The 26,887-nt window shown below is 45.5% G+C and overlaps 1 protein-coding gene across 8 annotated transcripts in view; it reads left to right on the top strand.

Moving 5' to 3' along the window:
- VPS13D (vacuolar protein sorting 13 homolog D) overlaps window positions 1-26,887 on the top strand; it is a 246,311-nt gene that overhangs the window by 169,045 nt on the left and 50,379 nt on the right. For all 8 annotated transcript variants that reach the window (XM_059045745.2, XM_059045813.2, XM_059045803.2 and 5 more), the window contains one exon: window positions 24,474-24,606. In XM_059045745.2, coding sequence (XP_058901728.2) covers window positions 24,474-24,606 — 133 coding nt within the window. The remainder of the gene's footprint in view (window positions 1-24,473; window positions 24,607-26,887) is intronic.

Raw genomic sequence — 26,887 nt, 5'->3', positions numbered from 1 at the left:
GGGAATAAGTATTGCAGCTGGGATCTGTGCAAAATCTTTGCAGTTTCACGAGATAAGTGCAGTGGGGGCCAAGGGGAAATAACACTTTATTCTGTTCCTCAAGGATGAGATCAGCTTGAGACGAACTGTTTGATGCAATTGCCTTCTTATTCGTTTGCATCCCGGAGTAGACGTAAAGCTCCTGGAAGGCGAATATCTTATTGTCATCAACTGTTGCCAGTGTCCCTATGACTAGTCATAAATATTTATTGTAAGAGAGCTGAGGGGATCCTGGTGGTTCCCACGTGGGCTCCCATTTATCTGGTATGACATTTTCACATGGTGTAGATTCAACAAATAGTTATGAAATACGTGAAACACCTGCTGGATTTTTAAGTTAACTATTTTATGGTTTTTATGTGGAATAAACAGAAACTTTGAAAACATTTCTTTATGACTTTCCTCCCAAGCACGTCTATAAGCTGACTGAGATGCACAGGCATGGTCTATGTGTTGAAATACAGATAGGAAAAGGCTGCCGACTTCCAGGATCCTGTTTCTTCTCCTCCGCTCCCCATCACTCAGGTCTAGGATGCAGACCTGAATGGAATGAGGCCAGGTGTGCATTATTGGATCAGGACCAGGCTCCGCAAGGTAGCAGGAAGCCTCGGGAAACTATTATAGGGGGAAGAAGGGAAACCCCAATGCCTCTTAATCGAATGAATTAAAATAATATTTATGGGAAATATCTGTTTGCTTTATTTGAGGAAAATAATTAAGTAAACATTATGTAACAACACATTGAATTTATGTAACAGCACATTGGTTTGGAAGCAGCAACTTTCAGTGTTTTCACTGAAATGAAAATTAAGCAGAGCATGCTTCCCAAAACAGCCCGTTGTTTCCGTTTTGCTGCCTTTGTCATGTTTCAAGCAGAATATTTTGGCCAGATGGATAATTTTCTCTTTATTTGGAAATTGGCAAGGATGATGTCAAAGTTAGCTATAAAAGAAGAGCTAGTTTTCTGGAAATTTAACCTTTGTAGCATACTCCTGTTACTGTTTAATCTTTACAGACATACAGGAAAGAGTACAAGTATTATTATTGCCACTTGAGTCACAGCAAAGGTAATGACTCCTGGAGGCTTAGCAGGGAGCTTGTAGAAGAGGATGAGGACTCAGGCCTCCTCTCTGGCCCCAGGCTCTTTCCATAGACCACATTGCTGCTCTAGAAAGCACCCTTCCCCCCCTCGGGCACTAAAGCGCTCTCATGTCTGTGAGATAATTTAACCTTGCAACATCCCTAGGGGGCCAGCAGGGCAGGTGATGGGAAATGCAGCCACACTGGTTGAATGGTTTTGCCAAAATCATGCAGTCAGTGTTGGCACCAGTGGCTGATGCCCAGACCTCATGAGTCCAAGCCCACTGCTTTTCCCACCAGAATAAATCTCCTCGGCGGAGGGCCAGAGGAGCTTTCTGACATGGGGAGACAGCTGTGGAAAAGTGTTACTTTCAAGAGAGGGCCTTACTTTGCTGGCACCCACGCTGGGTTGTGTGAATGGTTGGTTCTAAAGTCTCAGATGCACACGAAAATCTCTAGTCACACAGGATCACTGAGAAACAGCAAAAGAGGCAAAACCAGGTCGATTTTATCAGCCTGTTTCTGGGAATGCTTCCTACCTGTTTGGATTTTGTGTCCAGTAGTGTCAGCACGGGAAGTTTTGTAGGCTTGCTGCAGTGCAGTTGTTTAAAAATCAATTGGCAAGACAAGTTGAGGTGCCTCAATGAATGTTATGTATATATAGAGAGAAATTCTTAGGACTAAATACAATGAAGAATTTGCCACTTGTTTCTCTTTCAAAGTTAAAACACAACCGTAAACAATGTCTAACCTCAGTTTTATTTTTATTTTTTTGATATTGAGTTCTATGAGAAGCCTCTTTTGAGTAATAGTTCATGTGGTAACTTAACTCTCTTAACTGCACCCTTTCCATTGAAGCCCATCTTGTATTCCTCCCAAGATAAATCTTGAGCCTAAACCTCTTCCCAGGTTTGGACCCTCAACACAACCTCTGATACCCTCGTAGAAATTCTTAGGACACAGATCTGGGAAAGAATTCGAAGACCAGCTTTTCACCCTCTAAAATTACAGATGGAGAAACTGAGACCCAGTGAGGTTCTCACAGCTAATTAGCTGTGGGGCCAGCTCTGAAACGCAGGCCTTCTGGCTACAAATCTGGCATTGTCTTTGAAATGGGGTCAGCAGCTGTGGATACCTGCTTCTTGTCCTTTTAGAAATGAGGGAGAGAGCAAAGTAGTGGGGCCAGAGCCCTGATGTGGTGTTCATTTTCTCAGCATCCTTTATGTGGATTTTATTTGTTTATACGTCTGTCTCCACACTGGACCGAGCTCCCTGAGGACAGGGGACTCAGTCACAGTCACCTGGGTATCTGTAACCCCAAGCACTGTGCGTGGTATGAAGGAAGCCCCCGCGGGCTTGTTGGACTGAGGGATCTGTCTTGTGTAAAGACCAGCTCACCCGAACAGGAGGGAAGTACAGCTCCTTTGAAGCTCCCAGTCCTTCACCCGTGTCTCATCCAGTGAGTAAACCCCTGCAAAACTGCACCTCATCTAAAAACAAAACAAGACCACCCCCCAAAAAAACCCAAATAGGGGATCCCTCTGTAATTAGATTTAGAAGGCAACTGATGAAGTAAGGTAGAGATAAAACTTTGATAGACACATAGTCTTTGGCTAATGCCAAAATTAACGTAACTTCGTGGGTTAAAATGAATTTTAAAAGTTTCTCCTTAGGTTTATCTGCATGTTATTAATTTTGATTGTTGTCATTGGGTTCCCTCTCAAGTTCTGTGTGAGTTCAGAGAGAAAGAAAGGGGAAAAAATGAGGGACCCTCCAGGACTGGGTCTAACCTAGGCAAGGAGCAGCCACCTGGCATCCCCCTGGGTGAGCCCTGCGGATGCCTGGTTCCGTGGCCCACTTGGCCGGGCAGCCCAGAAGAACATGATTATTAGAACACTTTGGTTTGAGCTTGTGCCTCCTCTGAATCCTCCTCCAGAAAGGCACTAACCGTGCAGCCTCTGGCTGCTGTGGGCAGAGTGACTTGCACGCCGGCCCGGGCGGGTGACCGAGTTTGCCGGGCCGGCCCCCATTCCCCCTCCCGCGTGTCTGAGTGGGGTGTGGGCCAGGGCACAGGCCGGCCTGGGTGAGGGCTGGCACCGTCCTCGCCAGAGTAGGTGCCTGGAACCTTCGCTTTGTGCCTTTTTGCTTTAATCTGGAACACTTTTAACAAGACAGCTGACCAAATGGTGGTGGTGCCTGAGTCCTGACCCTTTGCCGGGCCGGATGAAATCACCATCTTTCTGTCTCCAAATCATCACTCGGGTCCAAGCCCTCGGTCACCCAGTGGAGCCCCTCCACTTGCTTGTCGGAGCGAGATTGCAAAGAGTTAACACTTGTGCTTTTTCGGAAAGTTATCTGTGAAGAGTATTAGTTGTTTAATAAAGCGTGCCTGCCCTCCCAATGAACCCGCCAGTGACTCTGCAGCTGGGGTCATTCCAAGTTCACGCGGTGGACTTTTGACTGCCTTCTGTGTCTGTGAAAACAGTCGGCAGCTCCTGCGGGGATCATTCATTCAGGCCTGTAACACAAAACTATTGCCAATGGGCACCTGCTGGGGTGGCTTCCCAGGAGGGCTGGGAGGGAAGATACCAGACTCTTCAGGCATCTGCGGAGATAAGAGCAGCAGGGGCTCCACTGGGAGCCTGCTAATCTGGCTGTGCTTAGACCCCACTGCCCCGGCCCGCAGGCTGGTGTCAGGATGTATTAGGGATCCCCAGTTGGGATGGGATGTGAGCTAATTAAAGACCTTTTACAAAGAGGAGGGGGAGGGAGAGCGTGTGAGGAGGAGGAGGAAGAGGAGGAGGAGGAAGGAGGTTTGGAGCACATTCCCCAAATTTCTAGCACATTCTTTATTCCTCTCTTTTGTCCTTCAAAGCAGAAGAAAACAAACTGAGGAGTCTGAACATTTGGTTGTTTCTGATCTTAAATCGTCGTTCATTCTGCCTGGTACTATATTGGTTTTAGCTGCTGTTTTTATGGAATTACATATGTTGATACCATTGGAGATATTTTGCCACATTCTCCCTGGAGACATCCTGCTCTTGAAATACATACTATAGGTGGACTGCTTGAATTCTGCTCCTTTCCCCCCATTGATTCATCTGGGCAATAAGTACCTGTTGTGGCGTGTCCTAGGTTTTTCCCCTTTTCCTTGGAAAATCCATGTGCCAGCTGTAGGGGGTACTGTGGGGAGGATCCCGTACACCAATCCACAGTAAGTGCTCTTATTAAATTTTGGTTGGTGAGATGGTGGTGGTGTGGTGCTATGGTTTCAAATATCAGAGCAAACGCCATCTTGAAAATGTTGTCAAGTCGCACTTGACATAACAATTCATTTTACAGTCAGATGCACTTCCGGAAAAGTCACCTAAAAGTGTTTGATTACCTTTTCTTTTGTTTATTTATCCTGTATATCCCTCCTCCGCCAACAAGCGGTGGACTAACTTATTATTAATTTTATTGAAGTATAGTTGATTTACAGTGTTGTGTTAGTTTCAGGTATACAGCAAAGTGAATCAGTTGTGTGTGTGTGTGTGTATATATATATATATATATATATATATATATTCTTTTTCATATTCTTTTCCATTATAACCTAATTTATTTACAGACCAAGGGTACTTTTAAGTCTGTGGTATTTTCTTAATCTGCCTGGTAATGATACATTTCTTGAAAGCAGTTTTGTTCACACACAAACCCAAGCCTTTATTCTATCACTTCTGATACATTTCACATAAGCTTGACTGTGTGCAAAGAAACATTTAGACTAAGTTCGTACTACATGGTAACAATCTGAGGAAATTCCAATCAAAAGCCAGCAACCTGTTTCCTTCATTCTGGACTGTTGGTGTATCTGGCTTTGTCTCTGTTCTGATAAACGGTAGCCACAATGTTAATTTTGTATTTCCTTGCATTTTGTCTCACATAATCTGTTCTCAGAGCTGACCAGGAGGCTTGTTCACTGCCATGCGATTCGTGAAATAGTGGGGTAATGAGCTTGATCGTGTGGAATATGTTAGTGTATTATATGTAAGCATTTAATTGATCTTGATTCCTGGGTATTGGTGTAGAGGAAACATGGGATAGATGCTGTATGATTGTACTGTTGAGGGAAGTTTCCGTTTAAACCAGTAGCTGAATGGGTATCTTTAGAAATGCTGCTAGCTCACATTTACTGACTGCTTCACAGAGTACCAGGTACTGTTCTGAGTCTTCACATGAATGGACTTGTTTAATCTTCACAGTGACCCTTTGAAGTGCTGGTCCCTGTTGATACAAGAGGACACTGAGGCTCAGAGAAATTAAGTAACTTGCCCAAGGCTCTGAAGAGAGCCGGGCTGGGACCCAGGTTTTCTGACTCAGAGCCTGTACTCCTGGCCCCATCTGGTGCAAAAAGTTGCACCTGTCTAGTGGGCTTCATTCATGGACACGTCTTCAATGTCAGATTTGCAGGGACTAACCATGTAAGGCTGCATTCTCAAGGGGGTGCCGAGAACCTGAGTCACCGTTTAAAGGCCCTCCCTGTAGTTCCCTCTGTCCTGTGATTAGCCCTTTTGTAGGTGCTGCAACGTCCAAGCCAAAGTGTGTGGCTGAGAATGAGGAGGTGCTCCAACCCTGTCCGAGGCACTTAGTGAAGGCATTTTAACTTCGTTCGAGCTCCACACTCTGGGCTGACTAAATATAGACTTATGTGCAAAAAGCGTAACCTCATATTAACAAGTCTGTTACTTATTGTGCCTACACAGTAAGTTCACAACTGTCTGTGAACAACCAGAAACACCAGGATGTGTGCAAGGCACAGTGGAAACAAACACGAACAAAACAAAGGTCTTCCCCCTCCCCCCTCCCAATACCCTGGGTCACAGTCCAGCACGGGAGAAGGTCCCGCAAGTAGCTGTGTGCGTGAACGCGTTCAGGTGCCAGGACAGAAGCCTGTGCAGGGCCGGCGGGGCACTAACGGAGCGCAGGCCTTTGTACCCAGGGAAGGAAGGCCTGCGCCCGACCTTGAAGTCACGGAGATGTTGGCCGAGTGGGCACAGGAGGGCACAGGGGGCAGCCCAGGCAGGAGGGACGTAGGGATGTCGAGCAGCCGCACCGGTGCCGGTGCCGAGGTGGCGGACCACTGGGACCAGAGAACCTGCCGAGCCGCCAGCTGTCTGTTCAGGGGAGGACTGGCCTGCCGCTCTACTTCCTTCTGTTTCCCTCCTCTCCCCTTACTGATTAGAAGTGAATTTCAAGGGGAAGAGACCTAGCTGGATTTTTCACTTTTTGAGCCTAGTATCATTGTCATGATATGACCATAAATCGCATACACAAAATGTTAACTACTCCTTTTTTTTTTTTTTTTTTTTTTTTTTTGCGGTACACGGGCCTCTCACTGTTGTGGCCTCTCCCGTTGCGGAGCGCAGGCTCCGGACGCACAGGCTCCGCGGCCATGGCTCACGGGCTTAGTTGCTCCGCGGCATGTGGGATCTTCCCGGACCAGGGCACGAACCCGTGTCCCCTGAATCCGCAGGCGGACTCTCAACCACTGCGCCACCAGGGAAGCCCTAACTACTCCTTTTTTGCAAGGATTTTTATGTATGTGAGCAGAGTAGTTGCACCTTTGACAGAGGCCAGAACAAAACCGACAGCCCTCACCCCTCCAGGAGAAAACAGACCTAACTTTTGTTTTTGTATAATTAGAACTAAAATCAAATCACGGCCCGTTCACAGCAGGCAGATTGCGAATCCAGCCAAACCGTTCTTTCTGGCCGAGTGACTCTGCCTAGTGCCGAGGCATGGGCCGCCTCCAGCACTCCCAGTCACCCTGCCTCCATCTAGATGCGGCAGAAAATCACCCTCTCCAAAGCCCAGACAGACAAACCTCGGGGTCCTTGTTAAAGGAAAAGGGGGTATTTAGACCTCATTTAAAACAACTGGGCTAGAGAGGGAGGGGGAGGGAGGAGGGAGGTGGTAGGCTCATTTTAAAACTGTGTTTTGGGAAATTAACTTCTCTGACCCCATTTGATCAGTCCATTAAACTGTTTCACCATTTTCTTTAGACAAAGCCAAATACACATGACCTACATTTGTGAGGGAAGAGCGCATTGTATATAGGAATGTGTTCCCCCAAACTTAGCCTGCCCCGGTCCACTCCAGTCACTAGATCTTTCTCTGAAAATCCCTCCTTTCCTGTTTCCACTCAAGGCAAATGACAGTGTCCACATGTTGATCTGGAATTTTAGTTTCTCATGTAGGATTCAAAGGGGACATTTACCTTGAGGTAGGAATGGCTACTGTTGGCTCCACCAGGGTTCAGACTGAGGCTACATGAGTCCCTCGTTGACTTCTTAGAACTCTGGACCTCAGTGTTTTCCCTACACCCAAAATTGCGGTGCTGGATGGTGTCTGCCCGGCTCTCGGGGCGGGAGACAGATTGGGTCTTTGACTCTCAAGATTGACGTTAGGTTGGGCTGCTTGGCAAGCGTGATAAAGAAAAGGTTCCTTGAGTAAAATCTGATAAAATGTCCGTCGGGAATGGACTCTTCCTCTCCCTTTCCCGGCTCACCTTGGTGCCTGTTCTGTGGTTGTTTCACTGCCCTCATCACCCAGAGCTTGAGCATTTGTGAGTTGCCACTTGTGTCCTGGACTTGGTGGACTGAGTCACTTTAATAGGAGTTGGAGAAAATTACACATAAAACAGAATGCTGCTGCTTCTTTACCGTTTTCCTGTGTTCTCACCACATCATGGTTTATTGCTCTTTTCCATGGAAACTTTCTGTTTGGTGGGGAAACGTGGTGCTACGTCCAGCATTCATTGATACCGTGAAGGTCGGCATCTCACGCCCTCATCTCTGACAGATGGATAATTAGAGGATGAGACGCGTCCCATCTTTTGGTGGAAGTTAACCAGAGTTGGGGTGTTAGTACCGTAGAGCCAGCTGCTGAGTCTATTCTCATTTGACTTTTCTCTCTACAAGCATTTCCTAGCTTTAGGATGGCCTGCTAACCCCATTTTGGATGCCTGGGCTCTGAGTCAGCACTGAAAGTTTTACATGTAAAGAATTAACATGTGGTCATTTCCCGTGAGCCCGACAACAGTGCTAGGCACTTTATACCATTTTAACCTTTCTTCTCCATTCTCCTTTCTGCCAGTTGCTCACATACCTTGGAGTCATCCTTGACTCAGCACATCCGTCAGCTGTGCCGCCCGTGGACCTTCCCCTCCCACCCGCTGCTTCCACGCCATCCATCCCAGCGCTCAGCCCTGCCCTGTCTATTGTAGCAGGTTCTGTGTCCACCCTTCCTTCCCCGCTTCTCACTGCGGCTCTCAGTACAGCAGACAGAACTCAGACCGGGCCCTTCCTCCACTCAGCCCCCTCCAGTGGCTTCCCCTTTCACTCTGCAGAGATGATTAAAGTCTGTGCAGTGATTTATAATGGACACGTGGCCTGCCTCCCCCTGTACTTTCCTAACCTTGCATTTTACCCACTTGTCATTCCCCACCCCACTTGGCTCCATCGAACTGGCCTGCTGCTGTTGCTCAGCTGTCCTTCAGAACTTCTGCCTCAGGGTCTCTGTACCAGCAATTCTCTCTGCCTAGAATGTTCTGTAACCCCATGGTTTTCACCTGCATCTTCTTTATCCAAATGTCACTTTGTCAGTGAGACTTCCTGGCGCCCCTCCCCGATCTAAAATTGCAGCCCCCTCTATCACTACCTCTTATCCTCCCTCCCTGCTTAATTTTTCACTTAACATTTATTACTGCTTTCATTCTGTATATTTATATTGTTTATTGTCTGTGCAGCTAGAATATAAACCCCAAGAGGGCCACAAGCTTTGTCTGTTTTCTTCACTGCTGCATCCCCGGCACTTAGAACAGTGCCTGGCACATAGTTGATGCAAAGTAGGTTTTTTGTTGATAGGAGGGAAGAAATGAAAGGCGGAAGGAACGGACGGACCCTGGGAGTTAGGCATTATCTCAGTTTACAGAAGGGACACTGAGAGGTCGCTGAAGATCACACAGCCAATAAGTGAAGCCAAAATTTACCCAAATGTGTGACTCCAGAACTTCTCTGGTTTCCTTTACATGTTTCAGCCTCACTTGTGACTGCTGTAAACATAGACTCTGTGAATTGTGCGCACACGTATAGCAATGTGAACGCGCTACAGTGCCTTAAAGAAAATACCTGGCCAGAACCTCCCAGTCTCCTCGATATCCTCTGGCACTCAGTAGATAGAACGGATGAAAACTTCTCAGCAAAGTTTTAAACCAGATACCCCTCAACATAAGGAAAGTGATTATAGCACACGTAGCTGAAGAGATGAAAAGGAACACGTTTTTGAAAATATGGACTTTCAAGTCAAACCAGTGAGCAGTCTTTTTGGTCATTTATTCCCAAAGCTCCTGTGGGTTCATTCCAGGTTCACTAGGGAGACCAGCACCTGTCCATTCCCTAGTTGCACTGTTGTGTACGCACCCATACCCTGTGCCTTGCCCTGTCCCTCGCCTCGGGGAAACAGAGGTGGACCAGACAGTCAGGACTTGAGTGGCGTGCCTTCAGCAAGCGTCTCTCCCCTTTGAGCTTAAAGGGCTTGTTTCAGTGGGTTCCTAGAGTGAGGTTTTTGTTTTGTTTTTTTTGGGGGGGGAGGGGAAACAATCTCCCAATTTTGTTTTCTCATCTTGTTCCATGAAGTTCTGAGGTTCATTTAAAGTCCATTTGGCATTCTTCTTTTGGTAACATAGGAAGATGAGGCACTTATCTGAAGATTAAGAAACATCCAAGGCAATGATGTCCTGTTTTCCTGCGTCTCTGACCCTTACAGACTTTACAGCAGTTGTTAAGGGTTAGGATTAGAGGTTCAAGATCCTCTGAGAGGCCCCATTCCTATCCATCAGCAAAGCCACAGGCACCCTCTGAGAAGACATGGTAGGGGTTCCATACATTTCAGGGAGTTCTTTCTGCCTTGTTTCCCACCTTTTGCCTTGGACCCTAGGTGGTTTTTCTTTTCTTCCCTGGATGCTGCCTCTTGGATACACCCTTAAGCTTGTGTTACACCTGCAGCCCAGGAACACGCCTGGGCTCCCACTTGTCTGGGAGAGGTGCTAAGAAATCAGGCATTAACTGCTACTAAACATGCTCCCCTTTGTTTCCAGTTATGCCCAGACTTATGGGTATTGAGGGGACACCGTTATATGTTTTGATCCCTGATTTGTGTTATTTGCTATAGGAACATGCCTTCAGAACCTTCATTTCATAGAGAGACAGTGATGCCGTATCTTTTAAGAGGTATGGGCACAGAGGGAAGAAAATGGGTGAATAATAACTTGAGTGGAAGGGAAAGTTAAAGGAAGGCATTTTTAAGATTGAGTAGATTCAATTTTATCTGTCATTCTGAGAAGAAGCCAGAAAGACTGAAGATACAAGAGAAAAAAGGATTGATTGAGCGATATCCAAGACAGGGTCTTACAAGAGCACAGAGGAAGGGTCTAGGTTTAGGAAATAGCTCACTTATTCAATTTAAGGTGGTGTGGGGGGGCGGTAAGGAAAGAGGTTTTTTTTTCCCTTAGTGAAGTAGAATCTATCATTTCTGTGAAGTGGGACTGGGGTTAGGTGCTAGTGAGTTGAAAAAGAATGCAAAGCAAATCTTTATTTTGCTCTAACAGCATTCCAGGCACTGTCTGGTGGTATGGTATGAAGATGACCAAAGCTCCCTGGCTCCCTGTCATTGGAGCGTGCACTCCAAGCCTTTCAGCATGCTGCAGCCCATGTAGCCTTGTGAGAAAAACAGATACAGCATGTTTACATGACCGTCGGATACCCATACTAATAAAGCTACACTGAGAAGGAGTACAGCAGTGGTAACCCTGCAGGCTTGTATGCAGAGAGAGGCCATTCAAAGGCTGCGGAGGCATCCGTGGCGGCTGACCTGAAGTTGAACAGTCATAGACTTGGGGCCATTCCTGCTGGGCAGGGGAACGATAAGACTAGTAACTGATGGGGGTGCGTCCCCGTAGTTAACTTTCTACCCACCTTCCTACTAGATATTTCATATCTTGGGTAACAAAGGCCTTTCTTCCTAAATCCAGACCAATGCCTTTCATCTATTATTTTCTGCTCACATGAATAGCAGCTATTTGCAATATATTATTGATTATCTAGGAAAGGATTGAAATTTAAGATTTGGGTATCTTTTGAGTTTAATTTTAATTTCATAAGCTGTGTCCGTAAACATTTTCTTTTAGAGTCAGACCTCTAAACCAGCACTCTCGACAATTGAAATATAATGTGAGCCACACTTGTAATTTAAACTGTTCTAGAAGTCCCATTAAAAAAGTAGAAAGAAACAGATGCAATTATTTTTAATATTTTTATTTAGCCCGTTATATCCAAAATATTATCAATTCAACTTGTAATCAATATGTAAAAATAGTTGAGATGTTTTACATTCTTTTTTTCATCTTAAGTCTTTGAATTCCAGTCTGTATTTCATACACACACCATATCATAACTCGTACTGATCACATTTTAAGTGCTCAGTGGCCTCCTGTGGCATGTGGTCGCCTTATTGGACAGTTCAGCTCTAAACTAAGAAGTGAAACTAAAGTCGTATGATGTTAACTTGTAGCACATGTTTGAAGAGAAGAAGAGTTTCAAGTCCGTGTGGTGGACTCAATTATGTTAATATGCGAACCCTCATTTCTCTCCACCTCTTTTTAGTCGGTTTCTTGTTCTTTCACTGAGGGGTTCATTTCTAAGATTTTCCTTGCTTTTAGTGGAGGAAGGAAGGTGCTGAATGGAGAAAGGACCTTTGTACAGTCTGCTTTTGTCTCCATCATTACAATGAGAAGTTTTCTATAAGATTCTAATAAATAGCTGTCCAAATTACCTTAATTTTTTTCCCTTAGGTGGTTTCTTTCTGTTTTTTCACTTTTCCTGCCTGAGTGGCAAAATTTAGAAAACATTCTGGTTTCGATGTCTTTGAATATGGTGATATTTCAAATATAGGCATAATTTTAAAGACGTTAATTTTTATTTTGAACAGTGAATTCTGCCTTTGGTGGCATGTTTAGAAAGCAAGTTCCTTAAAATTTTATTTTAATTATGGAAGAGTCATGCATAGAGTATCATATAGTATATGTATACTTTAAAGAACTATCAAATGAATACCAGGACTTACTGTTCAGCTTAAACTAGAATATATTATATTAATAGAATAGAACATATTAGTACTTTTGAAGCCTCCCTGGTCACGTTTCCTTCCTTCACTTCACACCCTGAGGTAATTACCTCTGTCCCAAATTTTGTGTTAATCACGTCTTTTCTGTATAGTTTTACCATATTTGTATGTGTCACCAAACAGCTTTGCCTGTTTTGAACTTACATACAAAATCAAACTAAATATATCCTCTTGTGACCTTTCTTTTTTAACTCGATGTTATGTTTTGGAGATCCATCCATGCTGATATGTGTGTCTGTAGTGCGTTCATTTTCATGGCTAGATAGTATTCCATTGTATGGATGTGTCAAAATTTATTGACTTTACTGTTAAGACATTTGGACTGTTCCAGTGTTTTGCTATTATGAACAAGGTTGCTGTTCACATTCTTGTTCATGTTTCCTGGAGCACATGTGCAGAGTCTCTCCATATATACTGAGAAGCAGAGTTACTGAGTCACAGAATATTTATTTGTCCCATCTTTGTGCCTTTTATTTTTTTTTCTCAGACAGTACAAGGTCCTTATAACACTTTACCTCCATTAATGCTTTGTTTCCCCCCCTGGAAACATCTTTATTTCACCTATCTCTTTGAAAGACGTTTTTACTGAATTTAGAATTCAGGATTGGCAAATGTCTTTCAGCCCCTGAATGATAACCGTTCCACGATGCTCCGTTATTTCTGCTGGAACAGCTGCCAGTATTATTGCTGCTCTTCGGAAGGTGATATGTCTTTTATCCTGTGACTCTTTGTCTTCGGTTTTTAATGATGACGTGCCTAGATGTGTTTCTCCTGTTTAGGATTTGTCTAACGTCTTTAATTTGTAGAGATTTGGGGAAATTTTTGGCTTGTGTCACTTCAGATAGCACTTCTGCCGCTTTCTCACTCTTTCCTCCTGTGACTCCAATTAAATGGAAGTTGGACTTTTAAAACCATGTCCCGTGCATCTCTTATGCTCTTGTTTTTCTTCGTGCTTTGATCCGGATATTTTCTGCTGACTTACTCTCTAGCTCACTGATTAATCCTTTTTGGTACTCTGTCTACTCTCCTGGTTTCATCAGTCTATTAACATCTTAATTTGAGTTATCTGCTAAAATTCTCCATCTTTCTATAAATTTTTTTGAACATTACTCTCATTCTATTTTAAACTCTGTGTCTAATGACTCTGATGCCCAGATCCCTAGTGAGTGATCTTGTCTGGGTTTTTTTTTCTTAGTTTTCAGTCCTTTTGTTTGACTTCCATGTCTGGTAGTTTTTATTGAATGCTGGGTGCTGTGTAAGAAATGTTTTAGAGGCTCTGCCTGATATGATTTTTCTCTGGAGAGGATTTATATTTCTTCATCCTTCTACTTTCAAGGCCCCAGTGCGTTGATTTCCCCTTATGTGCATTCCCCTGCAGAACTTATGTTCTGAGCTTTTCATGTGCAGTGAGGGAGGGGTATATAACAGCAAGAATTTTACAGAGGGACTTACATTTCAGTACAGATCAGAGCCTGATGCTTAAAGAGAAGAATCGTGGGGAAGGATGGTCAATGGATGGGAATGTGTGTGTGGGGGGTAGAGACTATATCAGCCTTAACTCCTGAAATTATATAAGATCCTTAAGGAAACTTGATCCTGAAGAATCAGTTCTATTTCGGCAAGAAAATGGGTGAGTCTTCTTTACAAACAAGGGTTAATTAGCTTTCTTCTAGGTTGAAAGTACAGTGAACCAGAGCCCCTATTTTTCTATCTTTCTAGTAATTGAAGGTTTTATTTTAAAAGAAACGCAAGACATCAGAATAGGTCCATTAAGTCACCTTTGAAAGGGCAGCTTTTGAGTTAAGTGGATTGTGTTTTCTTCCTCATTCCAGGACTTGTTTTTTAGACCTGAAATCTGTTAACCTGGGAATGCCTAATTCAGCAGGATTTTTTTTTTTTTTTTTTTTTTTTTTTTTTTTTTCAGTACGTGGGCCTCTCACCGCTGTGGCCTCTCCCGCTGCGGAGCACAGGCTCCGGACGCGCAGGCCCAGCGGCCATGGCCCACGGGCCCAGCCGCTCTGTGGCATGTGGGATCCTCCCGGACCAGGGCACAAACCTGTATCCCCTGCATCGGCAGGCGGACTCTCAACCACTGCGCCACCAGGGAAGCCCTCAGCAGGATTTTAAAACACCAGATCTGCAGGAAGTAGATGGGTGTGAATTCTGAATGTTCTCTCCCAGGCCATCTTTGGTGGGATTGAAGGATATTAAAGTTAGGAACGCCTACTAAAAAGCCCACTAGGGAATCCAGGGGGCATCCCAGGCAAATACCAGAGGCTTCTGAGGAGCCGAACTGTAGTTTTTAAATTTTAGTCCTTCTGAAGGGTGGGAACCTTTGAGTCTGTGTTTAAAAGAACCTTCCTGTGGCCTTTCTTTGAGCCTGGGATCGAGCCAGGTCTCAGGAGAAATGAGCTAGGCCTCAACTACCTTGGTGCTGAGCTGCCTCCATTCACACCCCCACACCCCCAGGAGAGGCTCGCCTTCCCTTGTTCTCCCAGGTGCTGAAGCCCAGTTCCCCGCCTGCTGTCTTCTCCCTCTCGCGTCCATCACACTTGCTGCTGAACAACCTCCCTGGCACGTGAAGGGTTGGCCCTTGTATCTCTAGCTCCATCCCATCCACCCCCGTGCAGTGCAGTTAGCAGGAAGAAACGGCACCTTGGTGTCCGCTGTGAACACTGTATTCCTCTCAGACTGGGGGAGGTGGGCTTGGGGGGGAGCCGCGCAGCAGCAGAGATGGACAGGAGGGGAGTGAAGCCTGAGCCCGAGGAGCCCTTCTTAACCACCCTAGGAACACACTTGGGCTTTGCTGATTCTCTCCCCGCAGCCCTCGTAGCTTTCCCTCCCCCATCGCCCACCCCCTTGTGTGTGTGTCTCCACATGTCAGTTACTGACACACATAGCAGCCCAGGCCAGAGCAACAGCCTCTCTGCAGCTAGATTTGCTTGACCACATCAGCTCTGACGGAGTAAATCTCTCAGCTTTGGTGCTGCAGATCCTTCTGTGAGAAGCGGGGAGGAAAAGCAGGCCTCTTCACAGGCAGGGACTCTTGCAGTCACTGGTCCCAGTCCCCACCCAGCGTGGCTTCCGTCTTTCTCCCCAGCTGCAAGTGGTGCGCGAGCACGGTGACCTGACGTGGTGTAATGTGGTCCACGCGGTGGGCATCTACCGAACCTCCTCTCTCTCTGGGGCCTGTTTCATATGTGAGGGTGAGAGCTTTGGGGAGAGGGGGAGATGGATTTTAGGCCGCATGGCCTAGGGCAGAGTGTGGGTGATGGAAAGGGGTTGGGTGTCTGAGTCGGGGTACTGATCAGGAAAGGGGACTGGAGCCTGACCCTCTTTCTTATCCAGGGATTTGCAATAATGTTTTGGAAACTTTTACACTACTGTCAGCTTCCTTCCTTTGTCACCACCACTGCTTGGGAAAGGAAAGATGTCTACCTGGTGTCTCTATAAGATTTTCACTGGCATTCAGTAAGAAATTTTCCTTGGAGACAATAACAAACATCACATTTGGGTTCTCTCCATAGATTATCCAGTATCAAATATATGTGGATACTTAGTGGCTTAGCAGGCTATTGTTGGAGATGATCATGGTCTTTCCAGTTTCTTTTTTTTTTTTTCCTTCTAGTTTTATTGGGATATAATTGACATACAGCACTGTAAACATTTAAGGTGTACAGGATAATGATTTGACTTAAATAGTACATACATCATGAAATAGTTACCAAGTAAATTTAGTGAACATCCATCATCTCATAGAGATACAGAAGAAAAGAAAGGAAAAATGTTTTTTCCTTGTGATGAGAACTCTTAGGATTTACTCTCAACTTTCATAGATAACACACAACCGTGCTAAACATATTAAATCATGTTGTACATTATTACATCGCTCGCACTTAATGTGTTTTATAACTACAAGCTTGTACCTTTTTACCACCTTTGTCCACTTCCTCCTCTCCCCACCTCTGCCTCTGCTAACCACAAGTCCGATCTCTTTTCCTATAAGTTTGTTTGTTGAAGTGCAACTGACTTGCAGTTCCCGGTACACAACATAGGGATTTGATATTCCTGTGTATTTCAAAACGCTCACATTCAAGTCTAGTTATCATCTGTCACCACACAAAGATGTTACATTATCATTGACTATATTCCGCAAGCTGTACATTTTATTCCCGTGACTCATTTATTTTGTAATTGGAAGCCTACACCTCTTAGTTTCCCTATCCTATTTCACTCATCCCCCACCATGGCCTTTCCAGTTTCCTCTGTACGACTGGATAATCATAGAGTCCACTTCAGAGGGTTGTTGTGAGGATTAAACTAATAAATGATTTTGTAGATGCCAAATCCTTAGGACAATGCCTGACGTGCAGTAAACATCATTGGCCTGTGTTTACAGTTACGCTGTGGTCTTCACAGTTGGAAGCTCTCCTTTCCCTACTGTGCTCAAACTCGCTTAAAACTTCACTCATTTGAAGAAACCGGTTGGGTACAGATTTCTTTCTAAAAAAAAAATCTCATCATGATATTCAAACCCTTGAAACACACCTGACTTTTTCAGTCAGAAGCTCAGCTCATACTGGTGCCTAGCATCTGTGATTGTCCTTCCTCTGTGATGTCACCCTTCTCCTTTCTTCCCAAGCTTTTGGTATTAAGGAGAATATATCTATTCATTTGAAATACAAAGTACATTACAAGGATGAAGTCCTTGTGACTGGGAATGAGATAAGCGCGAGCTTCTTTTCTGTTGTGAAATGTTCTGTTTCTGAATTTCTGCATTTTGAGAGTCTAGTCTATTTATAATTGACTTCTTTATGCTTTCCTTTGTTCCAGAATGGATATAAGGTGACTCCCATATTACAGGATGAGACATGCAGGGTTCAGTTGGGGAGGAACGGGGAGCGGAGCACGCATTAGAAGAAAGAATAAGATTTACAGTAATAGCCCTTGGCATTTACACATTGCTTTGTGTTTTTTTTTCCCCAAGTACTTTTAAAAGTAAGGTCTCTTTGGATTAACCCAGCAGCTCCGTGGATAGCATCCTCCCTGTCTGACAGATGAAGACACTGATCCCTAAGGAGAGTGTGTGTTTTGCTCGTGTTCATCCGGCTGACACTAGTCACAGAGCTGGGATCAGTGACAGAGTTCGGATCCTTGCCACCCAAAGCCCGCGTGCTTTCCTAGTGTTGAAATAATTTATCTGCCAAATCAGGCTTTATGGTGTGACCACCTCGGAGAGATTTTTTTTCCCACATCTCAGTCTGTCTCTCGGTTCAGTACTGAGGTGCGGGCCATTTATGCGTATTGAAAACCTTGTTGGCGTGGCAGGTGGAGGCCTCAAGGGGAAGGTTATTCCCCTTGACTAGCACTAATTGTAGGGAAACCCACCTCTGGCTTCCCTCCGTTGGTGCTTCAAGGGGTTTTCAGCGGTAGATAAGTGGGTGCCTGGCTCCTCGGCACGATCCCCTACCCCTTCTTGGGGGAGGCCTACGACGAGGCCTGGCTGATACAGAGCTAAAGCTGGGACACCATCCCATCCACAGCTGGGTTTAGAGATGCGTCTTGCCCACGTGATCCTTTATAATTGATGTAGAAAAAAAGGGAAAATTGGGCTTGACAGACATGATACTTGTCTGTTGTCGAAAATCCGTCTTCCTGATGCTACCCGTGTGTATTCTGTTTATTTCTGTGCTGTAGCCTTCTAGCAAACTCTACCACTCCTTTTTAAAGGAAAAGCAAAATCCTATTATGAGAGTGCTTCAATCCACTCTGAGCTTCTAGATTAATCTGAAACAACATCTGAGTTCACAACTGGGTCAGGAAGAGCAAGAGAGACTTGCCAATTCAGCAGGCGTGTGTCTTGGGCTAGTTAAGAACCAGGCCAGTCTTGAGGTCTGACTTTGTTGCTTTTATGTTCAGACCTTGTGTGCTGAGATAATTCTGGGTGGTTTTGGATAACTTTGTTTCTTAACTGAAAAGGAGTGTCTGTTGCCTGATAAGTGTTTACCCATGAAATAGCAACATGGTGTATGTCTTAGGGTAGGAGGGCTTTTAGATCTCCAGAGCTCTCTGCTCCCCACTCCCCACCCCCCCAATAAAAACCCCAAGGTCATTGGTTTAGGCATGTTAGCTGGAACAGAATGCCATTCCTAGCTTTAAAATGTCTTTATTATTCTTATTCAGGGTCTCTTTTCTGGATTCCTTCCCCTTTCTCTTTTTGCCTTAAGGGCTATACGTAATCATAACCAAGTAGAACTGAAAAATGACAAACCTGCCCCACATCTCGTGGATAGAGATCTGGGGTCCAGAAATGCCTCTTTCTTGCCAAGCCTCAACTTGTTCCATGCCTTTTTTTTTTTAAATGCCGGTCCCCAGTCCCAGCCTGCCCCCTCCACCATTTGGCCGAGTGAGGACTAGCTGTTTGGTTTGCCTTGTGTTGGTGACAGATACCCACTGCTTGTTGGATCACATTCTCCTTTAACTCTGCCCTGTTCACAAGTATCACAAAAGGGTTTTTCAATGTTAAGGCAAAACTCATACTCTGAGAATCAGTTTTAACTGTGGTGTTTCAGCAATATGAGTGAAGTGGTGAAGACCTTAGTTTTGAAGCGACTTAGGTCTTACATGACTTAAAGGAGGTTTTCCTATTCGTATTCTGGCAGAGTCAAAAACAACTCTGCAGTTTAAGCCTCCAGACTGCTTGTAAGAAACTTGTAAAAATTGATGACCTCCTGTGTGCCAGGCATTTTGCGTTATCTCCTTAACCCTTCAAAGCAGCCCTTTAGACTGTTTTTTTTTTTTTTTTAAGAACCAAACTGAGGTTCCAGGAAGTTAAGCACCTTTCACCAGCTTGCACAGCATGCACAGTAAGGACTTGACTCCTTTGCCCCTGCCGTTTGACTGTGCCATGGCAGCACCCCCAGCGTTCACGGCACCCTTCCTTCTGGCACCGTATAGCTGGGGTTCAGGGTTTCCACGTTCTAGCATAGCTTGTTGCAGGCCATGGCGGCTCTGAGGCCTGCAGCCGTACAGCCTTACGCTGGAAGGACTCTCCCTCACATATAAACTCTTAATACTTCTCTACCTTTTCCTGTTCTGTGTGGGTCACATCGGCCCTGGTGACGAGGAAGATGCTGTCATCAGCAGTAACTCAGTGGAGCAAGGATACTGAAGAGGAAATTTCCATTAGGTAAATAACTGTGAAAGAAGAACCCCAGAGCAGGGGGAGAAATTCAAGCCCAGGCTTCTGTTACACTGGCCAAAAAGCTTTGGCATCCCATGCTTGCTGAATCTCCTAAAAGGGTCAGGAAAACTGATAGGACGAAACAGAGGGACACAGTGTAAATTTTTCCTCTTGCATCATTCCAGCATCTACTTGAATTTCAGTTTTATAAAATCAGCTGTTCTGAGCCCGGCCCCAAACCCAGGCTAATTTGTAGTGGCTCCATTTCTGTAGACAGTGGGGTTATTTTTGGAAGGTAGGGTATTGACACGTAATGTGTGTCAGCTACGCAGTAGAACGGGCATCTTGAAGTACGTCTGGGATTTTTACCCGCTTGCTGAAAATATGGCTTTATAGAAATTAATGACTTCTGGCTGTGGGCAGAGTTCACAAGTGTGGCATGTGCTAAAGCGTCCTTCAGTGAAAGAAGGGGGGAAATCACTGTTGTTTTTGCAAGGGTAATAGCAGGTTTTCTGAAGGACACCCTGTTCCTTCAGAACCTTTCATTTTAGCTAGGACAGTATTCACTTGCAGCCTTAAGTGTTTTGTGGACTTGAAATGGCTACCAAGTGAGCTATATTGACCTAAGTCCCTGTAAATGCTCCTTCTGGTGTTGAGGTGTAGCTTGCACTTAGTGGAGTTACGAGTTATCTACAGATCAGCCTCCAGTTGCTAGCTCGTGCTGTCTGCTCTGGTGCTTCCCTCCCTGACAGCTTCCGCCCTACCGGGGACACTCCTGCCAGATGCTTTTTTTTTTCTTTTTTTTGTGTGGTACGCAGGCCTCTCACTGTTGTGGCCTCTCCCGTTGCGGAGCACAGGCTCCGGACGCACAGGCTCAGCGGCCACGGCTCACGGGCCCAGCCGCTCCGCGGCACGTGGGATCTTCCCGGACCGGGGCACGAACCCGCGTCCCCTGCATCGGCAGGTGGACTCTCAACCACTGCGCCACCAGGGAAGCCCTGCCAGATGCTTTATGTGCTCACTGTCTGATTTAATCCTCACAACAACCCTGCAGAATCCAATTGTACCCATTTTGCATAAGAAGAAATTGAAGTTTGGATAACTCAATACTGTTTTTCTTGAGTGCTTCGTGTATTAGGCTCTGTGCTAAGTGCTTTGCATATTTTATCTAATCCTTATGGCATCCTTGTAGATGGCTGTTCTTATTCCCGTTTGAAGATGGGGAAACAGAGGCTCACAGAGGCGAAGTTACTTGTCCATGATCTCGCAGCTATTAAATGTCACAGTCAGAATTCGAACTCATGTGTGAATGTCTTTCCCTTATGCCACTTACCTGCCTTCTCGGAGGAGAGAGGCAGGAACCACGTGTGACTTATGCTTCTCCGTCACAGGCCTGGGGCGCAGTCGGGCTCCGTACATGTTTGACGGATTACTTGTTTGACTGGGTGCAGAGCTGGATTGGACTTGCTTGTATCCTGATGATTTTCAGCTTTCCCTCCAGTGCCTCTGGGATTGGTTTTCCTTTGTTTGAGTATCTGCCCCCCAGGCTTCATTTCCCATTTGGAGCATCTGCTACGAAAAAGTTTCAGCCTGAGTTCGATTTTCAATGCATATGGCTTTTCTTTTTAAAATGCAGAGGCAGAACTAGAGAGGGTGGTTAAGGATGTCCTGCACCAGCGACTCCCACATGATTTTGTAGCTCTCATGGGAATCTCTGCTCTGTTTAGATGATCATTTTCAAAGTCAAGGACATGCGTGAAACAACACTTCCAGCCTCAGGGAAGACCAGTTCCAGAGGGCACCCATAAAGAGTGCTTACTGGACTCACCTCCCTCTACAGCCCAGGTGTTCTCACCCTTTGAGGGAGAAATAAGATACGGGGTGGGATTTTCTTCCCCACTGAGGCGGGGAGTGAGAGATGGAGTTAAGGATGACTAAGTGCTCCCACAGGGAGAGAAGGCCACACGCTTTGTGGCGCCCTGGCTTCAGTGCTCAGAAGCCCGGTGGACTGGCCGGAAGCCCGGCCTCTGACCCTTCACCTGGCTGTGGCTTCGGTTCAGTTCCTATAAAACGTCTCTCCCTGTAAAATCTTATTAACCTCTCATCAGTACGAGTTTGGTCGGATCATGGATTTCCTACATCATTACAAGTTTTCTGAGTTCTCAACGTCACATTTCTAGGGGTGAAGACTCTTGTAGTCATGTCCTGTTAATACAGTATCTTTGTACCCTTTACTTCCACTCACAAGTGACAAAGGACCAGCCCAGTTGGCTTACACAGTAATATTTTAATAGATAGAGAGGCGGTAATTCAAATGGAATCCCTAGAGTAAGCGGAGTAGGTGTGGGCACCTTTCCACGGCAGTGGTGAGGCCCCTGAGAAGCACATGGAAGAATCCAGCATTTAGGGGGACGAGTGATCTCTTAGGTCATCTTATCCCGTCCTCCTGAGGTCAATGTGGTGTGTTCCTACAGAGAACACCCAAGACCGGTTGGTGCTGGGGTTCCAGGGCTGCTGCAACAGAATCAACTGGCAGTTAAGCTTCGTTATAGGCGCCCTCATAGACCTTGGATATTAAACTTGTTTTATTGATGGACAGTGGTCAGTTATAGGAAAGGGGTTGGTACTGGACAGTTTACCTGGATTATTCCCCCATATTCTCTTAGGGGGGAAAAGTATTACGAGGTTTTTAACTTCTTCCTGGTCGGCTGCCAGGTGAACAGGACCTTAATTTAATATCCCTTCCAGGGAGATCTGTCTTCTCCAGGAAGGTGAGAGTTGAACCGCCCTCTCACCTTTTCTGTGATATCAGGGAGAGGCATTTTTGTCTACACCCTAAATGAGGACCACTGACAGCCTACATCATTCCAGAACGTAGCAGGAGCTCTTTCCAAAACAAGGGTCACATTTTTCTCTCTTCACTTGATTCCCAAGTGCGTGTGCACTTTGTGTTCCAGGTTCTTCTTGTAGCTGTTTCATGTATGGAATTGTTATCTTCCTAACGAGACTGTCATTTTTGAGAATAGGTCCAAGGCTGCTATTCATTTGTATCCTCAGCAGTACCTAAATCTGTGCTGGGCCCAGAGTAAGTGCTTAATAAAGACATTCTAACTTGGATCATAGATCACAAACTGTCAGAGCTGGAAAGGATTTTGGAAACCACCAAGTCCAACACTCTAATTTTATAAATGGTACCACTCCAAAAATTCACTTTAGAGGCTGGTGTTTATCTGCTGGAAAGAGAGGGGTTTTGTTTTGTTTTGTTTTGTTTTATATTAAAGCCTAGTGCAAATGACCATAAATCTAAACCTTTGAAAGGCTTTCTTCAAATGGTGCAGGATGTTCCTCCTTGGACTAGTAGCCGACTAATAATAACAGTAAGAATGCTAACTAGATTCCATACCCTGAGCCGCTGTCACTGATTCTTTTAGCCACATGACAGTGTCAGGACTGTCTCCATTCTCCAGATGCCAAGAGGGAGGTGCTGCAGTCAGGCACCTGGCTCAGGGTCACGTGGCCACCGGAATGGTTGAGACTAGAATCTGGTTTGGCCAGACCCCTGAGCTCGTGGCCCACAGGGGCTCTCAAGTGGGATCCCCCACTTAATACAGAATTCCATGGTGTCTCCATCCTAAAGGAAAGTGTAAAATCACCTTCCATTAACTTCACTTCTCTAATTAAACAGGGAGTGACAGGGAAGGTTAGGCAAAAAAGCAAGTAATGATAAGGACTGCATCTCCGGAAAGGTCCGTGATCACTGCCCAAGATCATAAAAGCTTTTGGTCAGAGGGAAAGGAATGAGAGCTCCCAAGTCTTGCTCCAGGAACCGTGGCTTTACATGGAACTGCTGTTTCTTCCCCTAAGTCTCTCTTCTGTGCCCAGAACTCACCTTCCCTCGTCTCTCGTGTCAGAAGCCTCAGGACTGATGGCTTTCAGGGCAGATCTGTGTGCCCCTCCTTGCCAAAGCAGAATGAAATCGCCTTGTGATGGCCAGGCTGCCGGTGTACCGGGTCCTCACGGCAGGCTGTTTGCCTCAAGTCTTTCCTCTGAGCTTTGTATCTAAATAACATTCCTGTGAGTTTTCTAAAAGGTTAGTCCTGGGTCATTGGCACTTAAACCACTTGTTTTGATAGATCCTTCTTGAGAAGGTTAATTACATATTTGATATCCTTCCCTTTTTATGTCTGAATGATGAGGATAAGTACCCTGTGGTTTATTAACTGTCACTTTAAACCTTTTCAAATTGTCTTGTGACAAAACAGAGTTTTATGTCCTTTTTATCCAGCTTTGATGGATGAGACAGCTTCTCTGGTTGAAGTATGCCAGGATAAATAAAATCTCTCTCTGATTCTTGGGGGAGGATTTTGCATTTGAAGTCATGGGTTCAAGTCTGCCACTTTGTATGAAAGGTAACCTAACCTGTTAACCTTTCCGTAGACTTTGTTTTTCTTTTGACAAATGGAGCTGGGCACCTAGGCACTTGGTAGCTGTTGAATAAGTGAAAGAAAAGGCATCTCAAAATGTGGATGCCAAATCCTGAAGCAACAGTTGGCCACATTTCTATTTTGAATCCCACTAATTCTTAAGGCAAAGAGCCTCTGTCCTCACCATTATAGAATCCCAAAGCTCACCTCTCCTCCCCGAGGCCATCTTGTTATACCTTGAATTTTTCAGTAAGTTTGCAATAGGACTGTGAAAGGTGAATGTCATCATGGACTTTCAGTAGTTGTTTGCAAACCTTGTGTCCACCTGTGTAAGTGTCCCACAGTTCGTTATGTGGCCAGTGCTTGAAAACCACTCTTCCGGGACACACAGTGTATGTAATTCAGCAATTAATCTCTCTCTCATTCAGTATTTACTGACTCCTGGCTAAGAGCAAGGGCAGGTATTTACTTAAAATAATTAAAAGAGTAAAAAGTCTTTTCCTTCTGTTTTGTATTCATGCCAGTTTGCGGGGACGTTGTCAGATGGCTTGGGGAAGACGATGGACAATCGCCATCAGTCGGAGCGGGAGTACATCAGGTACCACGCGGCCACGAGCGGGGAACACCTCGTAGCTGGCATCCACGGCCTGGCTCACGGTGAGTCGTGGGATACCAGGCCGCAGAAGAGTGGCTCTCCTGCCCCAGTTCCTCGGAGGTGCCTCTTGCCCAAACAATTGCAAGAGGAAACCCTAGCTTGGTATCCGGGTGTGCCTGAAAGCCCTCCAAGCTCTCTTGTTCTGTCCTCCCTGGGTTGAAATGTTACAGCCTGTGAGAACTCTTCATTCATTTTCTAAATGTTGTGCACATTGCAGTTCCTTCCTGTTCTCTGGCTTCTGTCCCCAAAGTGTCCTAAGGTGTAAAGATCGGAACTCCTTTTTAGACTATAGGACTGCTGCTTCCAGACTTGCCCTCTGCTTACGGATTATTCCTTCCAGAGGAAGCAAAATGTGAAACTGGCTGCCAGGTCTGTGGCGCAGACGTTTTTGAGTCTTGTATGAATGCACATTCGCAGGGATTGTAAATCCTTGTGCCCAAGAGATGTAGGAGATGGCATGAGCCTGTTTAGTCTCTGAATGTGTTTGAATTCTGATTTTTAATGTTTCAGTCTGACTCATTTGCCTTTTGCTGCATCAGCAACTTCTCAGCATGGCGTTGAAGGCCCCCGGGAAAGTAAAGCCAGCCAGCTCTTCCCTCCACTGTCCCCCAGCCACCCAGAGCCATGTCCTGCTCCCCAGACATGCCTCCAAGTCCCTGATCACTCATGTGTCTTCTGCCCTCCCCTTCTCTGCCTCACTTCCTTCTTGCCTGTCATAATCCTACTCCACCCGCAGGTCCCAACTCGGATGACGTTTGCCCAGCTCCACTGTCCGCAGTTAGAATCGATGGTGATTCGAGCACACAGGCAGTCTGGGTTGTGTATGTAGCCAGCTCTGTGTGTCTTGCTTTCCTGATGGGCTGCGAGGGCCAGGAGAGCATAAAGACCACCTCTAGTCATGTTTGTACTTGGGCAGAGCCTCACGTGATGCCTGGCGTAGAGCTCATGCTTAGTAATGGTTGTAAACTGAACTGTTGGTACCAGATTCTTAGGAATAGTCTGAAGCTATCAGAAGTTATATCAAGGTTAATCAAGTCTTGATTGTCTGCATTTGGAGGAAGAAAGAAGGAGTAGACATAATAAAGAATCATGTCTTTCTTAGTTTTTGTTTATCAAGTTTCCCAATGGTGAGGATTGGATCAAAATACCTCTGCTTTTCCTCAGCCTGCCCAACTGGAAAGCGAGCAGCCCCCAAGGAGACATCAAGCTAGAAGTAAAATTTGGCTGAAATTGATCTGTTTATGGACTTTAAAAGTTGATTGTTGGGCAGTCATTTGGGTTTAAAGATTTAACATTCTTTCTAGTAACTGTAGTTCAGAGGACTGTTGGTTTGTGTTTTTTTAAGGAGTATAAAGTGCTCTGCTGTGTGTACTTGTCTTTATCTGTCCCGCATCCTTGTGATGCAGAGAGAGAGCATGGCTGTCCTCACTTTTTAGATGGACATACCAGTGTGCCGAGAAAATGAGTGATTGGCTCAAGGTTGTAAAATCCCTCCCAACCAAGGATCCTTCAGATGATATGTACAACACCTCCAGGAGCCAGTTCGGCCATTCTGAGACCAAGAACCACTGGCCTCATCCAAGGAGGACCCATTAAGCTCTGGGATATATGAAAGCAGTAGCCTAGAGTGAGATCCTTCCTTCAGGATGAAAAAAAAAAAACCCTTAAAAGATAACAAGACCCGGAAGCAGTTGAATCTGCTTGGTTTAAAAACTGGGCGTCGTGCTCCGTTCTCCCCGTGGGCCCTGCTGGACCCAGGTTTAGTAATGTTCTGTCTCTGTCATGAGCTTTGTTCAAGAGTTTGGGAAAGGCGCGCATTGCCCCACTGGAACGAACGGACCCAGGATGCAAAGGAAGTGTTGTGGATTGTTAGTACTTTCTCACCCAAGGAATTTCCTTTACCAATTTGTCTCACTAGAGCTGAAGCGTCTAGAGAGGCCTCATACCCCCACTGTCAGAGGGTAAACACCCTGTGAGTGTCCCTGGCACAAATCCTGGAAATGCTTCTTCCCTGCGATGCCTGTGTCCTCTCCAGCCTCTGCCAACTTCTGGCCACTTTTGAGGCTCTTTAAGGCCACTGTTGTCAACTTTCAAAATGTTTGGAATCTCTTTTTGACTTAGGTTGGTCTTTCGGACTGGCTGCGTTGAGGGTCCCTGCTGGCTTTGGCGGCTTTGGGGGTGCCCTTCATCGAGGCTTCACCCTTTACTCTGATCGCCTGCACCTGTTTCAGCAAAGTGTGCAGTAGCTTTACCCCATTTCAGACATTTGGTGGTGTTTGCCAG

The sequence above is a fragment of the Kogia breviceps genome, chromosome 1, assembly GCF_026419965.1.
Source record: "Kogia breviceps isolate mKogBre1 chromosome 1, mKogBre1 haplotype 1, whole genome shotgun sequence".
Taxonomy (NCBI): Eukaryota; Metazoa; Chordata; class Mammalia; order Artiodactyla; family Physeteridae; genus Kogia; species Kogia breviceps.
The sequence above is the reverse complement of the archived record's forward strand: the minus strand, read 5'-3'. Positions and strand labels throughout refer to the sequence as shown.